This window comes from Cebus imitator, unplaced genomic scaffold (genome assembly GCF_001604975.1).
Source record: "Cebus imitator isolate Cc_AM_T3 unplaced genomic scaffold, Cebus_imitator-1.0 Scaffold263, whole genome shotgun sequence".
In the NCBI taxonomy this organism is placed as follows: domain Eukaryota; kingdom Metazoa; phylum Chordata; class Mammalia; order Primates; family Cebidae; genus Cebus; species Cebus imitator.
This window is the reverse complement of record NW_016107578.1, coordinates 2,428,634-2,436,576: the sequence shown is the minus strand read 5'-3', so window position 1 is coordinate 2,436,576 and position 7,943 is coordinate 2,428,634. Positions and strand designations below refer to the sequence as shown.

Genomic DNA, 7,943 nt, shown 5'->3' with positions numbered 1-7,943 from the left:
AAAAAAAAAAAAAAAAAAGTCAGTGTGCAATAAAGAGGGAGTGTGCCCATCTCATGATGTCCAATCCACCCTATCATATCCAGCTGAGGGGTCTCCTCCTCCAGGAAGCCCTCCCTGACTCCCTTCCATGGAACAGATGGTTTCTCTGTCCTTCACATGCTCCAGGGCTGCCCCAACTCTTGTCTCAGCCTTGATCGCCCCAGATGAGAATCTTCTGCTTGCAGTTTCTTCTCTCTGCCCCTCAGGCCGGCGCATCCTCTCTCTTTCCTGCTAGACTCCAACACAGGCCCACGATCAGAGCCAGTGAATAACAGATGTTTTGGAGAAAAATGAGCAAATGAAATAAATGTCCTCACACTGCCCCAGCTGCGAGAAGGAGGCCAGCTGGGCCCTCTCAAGGCCTGGCCATGTCTCAGGGGCTTCCAGAAAACCTCCTTCCCTCCGTAGAGTCCCCTGTCTGCCCTCCACCCCCGTGTGCTTGGTACCTCTTTCACACTGAGGTCCCATGAAGCCGTACACACAGGCACAGTGGTTGGGGCCAATGCAGCGACCCCTGTTGTGGCATCCGCGGTCACAGATGGCTGTGGAGGGAGAGAGGGAGGTGGCCAGAGTTTCCCCCACTCCAGCAGCAGAGAGAGCTGGGGTTCACAGCAATCCCATCTTTACCCAGGAATCCCCAGGATCTGGGCCAGGTCGAATAATAAGACTAAGGCCGGATGTGGTGGCTCACGCCTGTAATCCCAGCACTTTGGGAGGCCAAGGCAGGTGGATCACCTGAGGTCAGGAGCTCGAGACCAGCCTGACCAACATGATGAAATTCCATCTCTACTAAAAATACAAAAATTAGCCCGGCGTAGTGGTATGTGCCTGTAATCCTAGCTACTCGGGAGGCTGACTTGGGAGGATTGCTAGAGCTCGGGAGGCAGAGGTTGCAGTGAACTGACATCGCGCCACTGTACTCTAGCCTGGGCAGGAGACCGAGACCACATCTCAAAAAAAAAAAAAAAGAGGCAGGTGCTCATGCCTGTAATCCCAGCACTTTGGGAGGCTGAGGTGGCTGGATCACAAAGTCAGGAGTTCGAGACTAGCCTGGCCAACATGGCGAAACCCCATCTCTACTAAAAATGCAAAATATTAGCTGGGAGTGGTGGCAGACACCTGTAATCTCAGCTACTTGGGAGGCTGAAGCAGAATTGCTTGAATCCGGGAGGCAGAGGTTGCAGTGAGCCAAGATTGTGCCATTGCACTCCAGCCCGGGTGACAATGCGAGACTCTGTCTCAAAAAAAAAAAAAGAAAAAGAAAAAGACTGTGAAGGCTGTGACAATAAGCATGTCCCCTGCACTCTCCAGTCCAGCAAGAAGGACCCCTGGGCAGTAGGTAGGTAGTAGCAGAGACCAGTACTCTGGGATCACAGTTCTGGGTGTGCAAAGGGGCGGGAGTCCCACAGGGATACTCACGCTGACCACACACGGTGCCCGTGTAGCCCCTCTGACACAGACAGGATGCCCCACGGCAGGTGCCCCCATTCATACAGCTCACACTGCACCCTGACCCTGGGAACAGGAAGGTGGAACACACAGTAAGGTGGAGACGGGCCCCATGATGCCCTCCCGGGAAGGCTGAGGGACTAGGCGTGCTCAGCCCCACTCCTGTCTTTCAACAAATGCAGCCCGGAACCCTGTGATCTTCTTCTCCCTCCCCCAAGAGGCCACTCCTTGCTCACCTAGGCTCACTCCGCAGCTGGGAGCCAGCGTCCCATCCGCACAGGTGCACAGGTTGGGCTGGGAGCAGAATCCCTCGCCGCAGGCGTGCCTACAGATGGCTGGATGGGTGCAGCAGGTGGCAGTCACGACCGGGACCCAGCCTGGGCCGTCCCTGTTTCATTGGTGTCCAGGCTGGCCAGAACACCTGGCTGGACTCTGCCGGTCATCGGCATCCCCGGCTCTGCTCATAGCACACCCCACACCTGTTTTGATGGGACGTCCCCCCGCTCCCGGGCTGGACTGGGCAGGTGGTGTGACCCAGGCTGCGGGTTGGCGGTTCTGCTAGAGCCATCGGGACAGAACGCTCTTTGGGCCAGCACTGCTGAGCTGTGAGGACAGAGCTGGAGATGCTGGGGTCCTGGATACTGTGATGGGGTGTCTCCCAGAAGTGGAGTCAGATTCCAGAGACAGAGACAGAGGCAGAGGGTGAGGCCAGAGAGAGACAGAGAGAAAGAGACTCAGAGAGAGAGACAGAATCAGACAGATAGAGAATCAGATAGATAGATCCGTACCCAACAGAGAGAGGCTGGGTACGGTGGCTCACACCTGGAATCCTAGCACTTTGGGAGGCTGAGGTGGGAGGATCACTTGAGGCCAGAGTTCGAGATCAGCCTGAAGAACACAGAGACCCCCATCTCTAAAAAAATAATAATAATAAAGAAAAGAAACCAACAGAGAGAGACATGAGCAGAGATGAACAGAGAGGCAGAGACAAAGCAAGGGAACCAGAGAGGCAGACAAACAGTAAGACAGAAACGAGGAGGTTTTAGGGCAAAGGAAATGAACATGGCAGGTTGGCCTGGAAGCCTGAGGACAGACGCAAGGGCCGTTTCTGTGGTTCAGCCAGAGGCCCCTGGCTAAGTCCCCTTGTACACAGAGCTGGACCTGCAGGCAGGTAAGAGTGTCACTAGCCTGTGCCCCGCCCCCACCTCCAGAAGGCAGCAGCACTCACGCAGGATACACTGGCTCCTGCCAGGGAATGTCCTCCAGCCGGGACAGCAGTAGGCGTGGAAACGGGAGCCACACACATTCGGCCTTTGGGGACAGCGAGATGTGTCTGGTGAGCCCCTGGCAGGGTTGACACCCCCCAACCCAGGCATTTCCCTGGCCCCAGGACGGCCCAATCCACACCAAAGGGGTCTCCCAGCATCCCAGGTACCACGCACCCCTGCAAGATGCCTGGGCTGCCCCGCCTCCGCACACGTCCAGGACCTGCAGCCTCCGAGGCCCCATCCCAGCGGCCTTGGCCACCCGCCATGCACGACAGAGCTGAGCAGGCCAGCAGGAACCGGGCCAGCGGGCCCCTTGCCAAACACAGACCCTCCAGAGTCATGACGTGTCCCCTGGAGGCTGCGGAGAGGAAGCAGAGTCAGCACCAGAAGAACCCTCAACCCTGACCATGGGGCACCCCACACAGCTAGGAGGCTGGGGTGGTTGCCAAATGGGGCAGCCCCGGGGCCTGTGGGAGCCCAGGGAGGCATCCAGCCCTGACCAGGGAGCAGTGAACAGTCAGAGGAGGCTTCCTGGAGGAGGTATAATGTTAGAGAAGGGTCTTGGGGCTGAGGGTGCACAGTCGAGATAAGACAGGCATGAGACAAGGAAGGGAGGGGACACAGGGCCAGGTGGGGCCAGGCGTTGCAGGAGTGGGCATAGCTTTTGTGGTGCTATGGTGTCCTAGAGGGTTTGCTTGTTCGCCAAGGGCAATGAAGGGCCCTTGAAAAGTTTCCCGTGGGAGAAGCAGGGTCAGAAATGCATGCTAGATGGAGTGGGGAAGGGCAGCAGGGGCCCCGGAGGGAACAGGGTGTCAGGAGGCTGGAGGCTGTCCAGATGGGAGAGAGAGGAGAGGAATGGGAGATTCCCAAAGTTCTGGCTGGGAGGGTGGAGCCGGGAGAGAGTCCAGGGTGGGAGGAAGGTGTCAAGTCCATGGGAGGCAATCACCCCACTGTCACTCTGTAACACAGATACTCCCACTCCTGCCACACCTGGCCCCACCTGGCCCTGTGTCCCCTCCCCTCCATGTCCAATACCCATCTTGCCTTGGCTGTTCACCCTCAGCCCCAAGACCCTTCTCTAATAGCACACCTCCTCCAGGAAGCCTCCTCTGACTGTCCACTGCTCCCAGGTCAGGGCTGGATGCCTCTCTGAGCTCGCACAGGCCTCAGGGCTGCCTCAGGCAACCACCCCACTGTCCCTCATTCCGGGCAGGAGGCCCAGGCAGGGGCTGGAACTTCCCAATGCAGAGCATAACCCTGTGCCCAACAGGGAAGGAATCGCTTCTGTGCCCATTTCACAGATGAGCAAACTAAGGCCATCACACCATGAGTGAGGGGCTGAGCTGGAACTTAAGCCCATGCAGAGGAGAAGGACGGGGAGAAGATCAGGAACAGAACTTGCTTCTGCTCCCCCTGGCTGGGTCCTTCCTGGGCCATGAAGGATGGGAGGGAGGAGACGGGGCCAGGAGACAACCAGCCAACCGTTAGAGGCTGGAGGCAAAATACTTGAGGGACAGATGCCACACCAAGTGGCTTTCCGTTCCATTCAGGTCCCAAGGAGGAGAGGAATTGGACCTAGGGGGAGAATGGGCAAGGAGCCCTGCTGTGTGGCCTTAGGCATGCCCCTCTCTCTGCGAACAGAGTGGTCCCAAAGAGAGTTGGCTGGCTGGGGAGGGGCACCCGCTTTTTGCTTCTGAGTTGTCCAGGTCAGTCTGCACTCTGAGGTTCGGTGGACTCCTCCAGGCAGCCTGGGGGCCTGCAAGCCCTCCTCCCCCACCCCTCACCCCTGCCCCTTGCCTCGGGTGGGGTGGGGCTGTTGGGTGGGGGAAGTCTCTGGCCTGATTTGCCTCGGTCCCCCTTACACTACAGCCATACCCTGGAGTTTGTGGAATGAATGAGCAGAGAAGGCGCGCCGGGCACGGAGTGGGGAGGCTGAGGGCCAAGGAGCGAGGGGTCCCGAGCTCCGCCGACTGAAAGGGGGCGCCCCTGGAGACTGCCGGCCGCGATCTCTACCCGGCAGGACCGCCGGCCGCGACCACGCTAGGCTCCGCCCTCACCTGTGGGTCAGGGGCCCCGCGCCTGGCCAAGTCCCTCCCGCAGGGTCCCCGCGCCCCCGCGCCCCACTGCGGCGGGCGCCACTAGAAGGCGGAGAGGGGAGGGGGCTGGACCCGGGGCTGCCCGGCTGCGAACAAAGGAATCCCCTCCCCCTCCTCCTGCCGGCCCCCCCCGCCCGCGCCTTCCCCACCCTTCAGCGCCCGCGATCTCGCCCCACCGTGGGCTCCGCGCCTTCCCCTACCTGCGAGGCTGCGCGCGTGGGGGCGGGTGGACGCGCGGGACTCTGCGCTGCAGGGCCGGCTCCTGCGGCGCCGGGGACCCAGGGCGGGAACGCGAAGCCGAGAGGCCGACCCCGCCGCGTTCCCAGCCCAGAGCTGCCACTCGGGGGGAGTTGGGGGCGGGAGGAGTTGGAGGACGGCACGTTTGCACCTCGTAGCTCCGGGGGCGGGGACGGGGGGCTCCGATCCGGGGCGGGGAGAGAGGCTGCGGCTGGGGGGCGGGCCTGGGGCTCCGGGTGAAAACTCCGAGGGGCGGGCGGGGGGCTCAGGGCTAGGGGCCCCTTGTAGGGGCTGCGGGGGCCTCGTTTTCGGATCGAGATTTTGGGGGGGCCTGGACGACAGCCTGGGCAGATAGGTCCCGGGACTCACCTGGGCGGCCCTCCCACGGCCTCCCAAGCCGCAGCCCCCTCCCTCGGGCAAGGAGAATTCCGAGGGTGACGGTGACGGTGTCGTTGGAAACTCACCTGGCTCTTGGAGCCTGGATTCTTAACTAGGCTGTTATCAGGGGCCCCTAAATATGTTGGCAAAACATTGAACAAAGATACGTTTCCCAGGGAGAAGGGCCCACGTTTTTCATCTGGTTCTCAAAATGAGGAGGTTAACAATTCAAACGGTGTAAGCTTTCAAATCTCTTTGAACCTGTTTCTCCACCTACCAAAGGGCCCAGACAAGAATTTCGGCTCCCTATCTGTTGTCTGTACTCCAAACAAAAATTTCTAGGCCTTTCCACCACCTTCCCACCTTTGAGAATAGACTCTTAACATGGGGATCTGTCAGAAGCCGTCTGTTGGGCCTGAAGCTGTTACTCCATCCAGCAAACTCCTACACATCTGTCAAAGCCCAGTTCAAAAATTCCCTCCCTACCCGCGAATTGTGAATTTACTCTATTGAACTCCCAAAGTTCAAAAGATTGTGCTGAATATCCCTCCACCATGGCACTTCCAGAAAGTAATAAATAAGCCCAATGGGATTATTATCCTGAGACCAGGAGTTCGAGACTAGTGTGGGTAACACATTGAGAGCCCATCTCTACAAAAAATAATAATAATAAAAAGAATTAGCCAGGCATGGTGGCATACGCCTGTAGTCCCAGCTACTCAGGACGCTAAGGCAGGAGGATTGCTTCAGCCTAGGAGGTTGAGGCTGCAGTGAGCTATGATCGGGCCACTGCACTCCAGCCTGGGCAACAGAGCAAGACCCTCTCTCCGGAAAATGGAAACCCTATCTCCATTCCAGAAGTGCTATGGTGGGGGTATATTCAGCACAGTCAGCTTTGGGAGTTCAATAGGGTAAACTCACAATTTGGGGGTAGGGAGAGGATTTTTGAACTTGGCTTTGACAGTTGCATAGGAGTTTGCCGGAGGAAACAGAACAGGCAAAGGCCTGGAGAGGAGAGAACTTAGAATAAACATGCCTGGATGGAGTGAGGTTGGAACTTTAAAGGAGAGGAGAAGGGGAGGGAGCAAGAGGAAGGCGTGAAATGTAAGAATAAGCTAGAGGCTGGGCGCGGTAGCTCATGTGCCTGTAATCCAAGCACTTTGAAGGCCAAGGTGGGTGGATCACCTGAGGTCGGGAGTTCAAGATCAGCCTGACCAACATGGTGAAACCCTGTCTTAACAATAAATAAATAAGAAAAAAAAGAAAAAGAAAAAAAGAAGATGCTAGAAACACCCAGGCTCCCTGCAACCCCCAACTCTGAGGGGAGGCACAGCAGTCTCACAGGAAGGGAAGGCTCTCCCACAGCTGCACTTCCAGGCCTTGGCTTGTGTCCAGGGAGCATCGAGGGTCCCAGGGCTGGGCTGGGGGAGCACATCAGACAGAGGCCGACTTCAGGGACAAGAGCTAGTCATCCTGGCCAAGGGAGGGGACCCTGGACTCTGTGAGAAGGGTCAGGTGGGGTGGTGGGGCATGGGGAGGGTGGACTGGGGAGGGAACCCCAGGATTGAGGTGGCCCAGCAGAGACAGAGAGGTGGGGTTCCTGTTGGGGGTTGGGACCAGGGGCTGTTGCCGACAGGCCAGTTTCCCTGGCCACCTCGGACACCTCTTTCCAGACTCCCCTGCCAAAGTCCACCCAGATTTGTTCTGCAACAAATGTATCTTACCTGGGCATGGGGACAAGCACCATGTTCCCTAGAAGCAGCCTAGCATAGGTACAAAAGGTGGGGAGAGATTGTCCCATCCCCAGGGATACTGCGCAGCTGGTGTTGCCATGGCTAAGTCTGGAACAAGGCTTTCCTGGAAGAACTGTGGGACAGGCAGTGACTTCATCCTAGAAGTCTCCCTACCTGCTCTCCAGAAGAGGGGAGAAGGAAGCCAGAGGGTGTGTCCAGACCAAGATGTGGAGCTGTGGGAAGTCCCTGCACCCAGAAGTTCTCAGTGACATCAGGGAGCGAGCACTGTTCTTCACAGCCCCCAACCCACGCTGCTGTCCACACCGTGTGCTGTGGCTTCAGACTTCCCATGCTGCCGCCTGGTGTTATGTTACTGCCAGTTATTGACGTGGTGTCAGACACTATCACCCCCCACTGTTCCCTCATTACATCACACTTTAAGAAGGGACACTTAGGCTGGGTGCAGTGGCTCACACCTGTCATTCCAGCATTTTGTGAGGCTGAGGCAGGCAGATCGCCTGAGGTCAGGAGTTCGAGACCAGCCTGACCAACACGGAGAAACCCCATCTCTACTAAAAATACAAAATTAGCTAGGCGTGGTGGTGCATGCCTGTGATTCCAGCTAGTCTGGAGGCTGAGGCAGAATTACTTGAACCCCAGAGGCAGAAGTTGCGATGAGCCAAGATCTTGCCGTTGCACTGCAGCCTGGGCAACAAGAGCAAACCTCCGTCTCACACACAAAA

At 57.9% G+C, this 7,943-nt stretch overlaps 1 protein-coding gene across 1 annotated transcript in view; it reads right to left on the bottom strand.

The window, feature by feature from the left end:
* FBN3 (fibrillin 3) overlaps positions 1 to 5,148 on the bottom strand; it is an 87,144-nt gene extending 81,996 nt beyond the window's left edge. Inside the window, exons 1-6 of the mRNA XM_037728355.1 lie at positions 5,053 to 5,148; positions 2,931 to 3,114; positions 2,717 to 2,799; positions 1,725 to 1,823; positions 1,459 to 1,554; positions 486 to 581 (exon numbers count right to left, since the gene is read on the bottom strand). Of these exons, the coding sequence (XP_037584283.1) occupies positions 486 to 581; positions 1,459 to 1,554; positions 1,725 to 1,823; positions 2,717 to 2,799; positions 2,931 to 3,097 (541 nt within the window). The 5' untranslated portion in view covers positions 3,098 to 3,114; positions 5,053 to 5,148. The remainder of the gene's footprint in view (positions 1 to 485; positions 582 to 1,458; positions 1,555 to 1,724; positions 1,824 to 2,716; positions 2,800 to 2,930; positions 3,115 to 5,052) is intronic.
* Between the last annotated feature and the right edge of the window lie 2,795 nt (positions 5,149 to 7,943).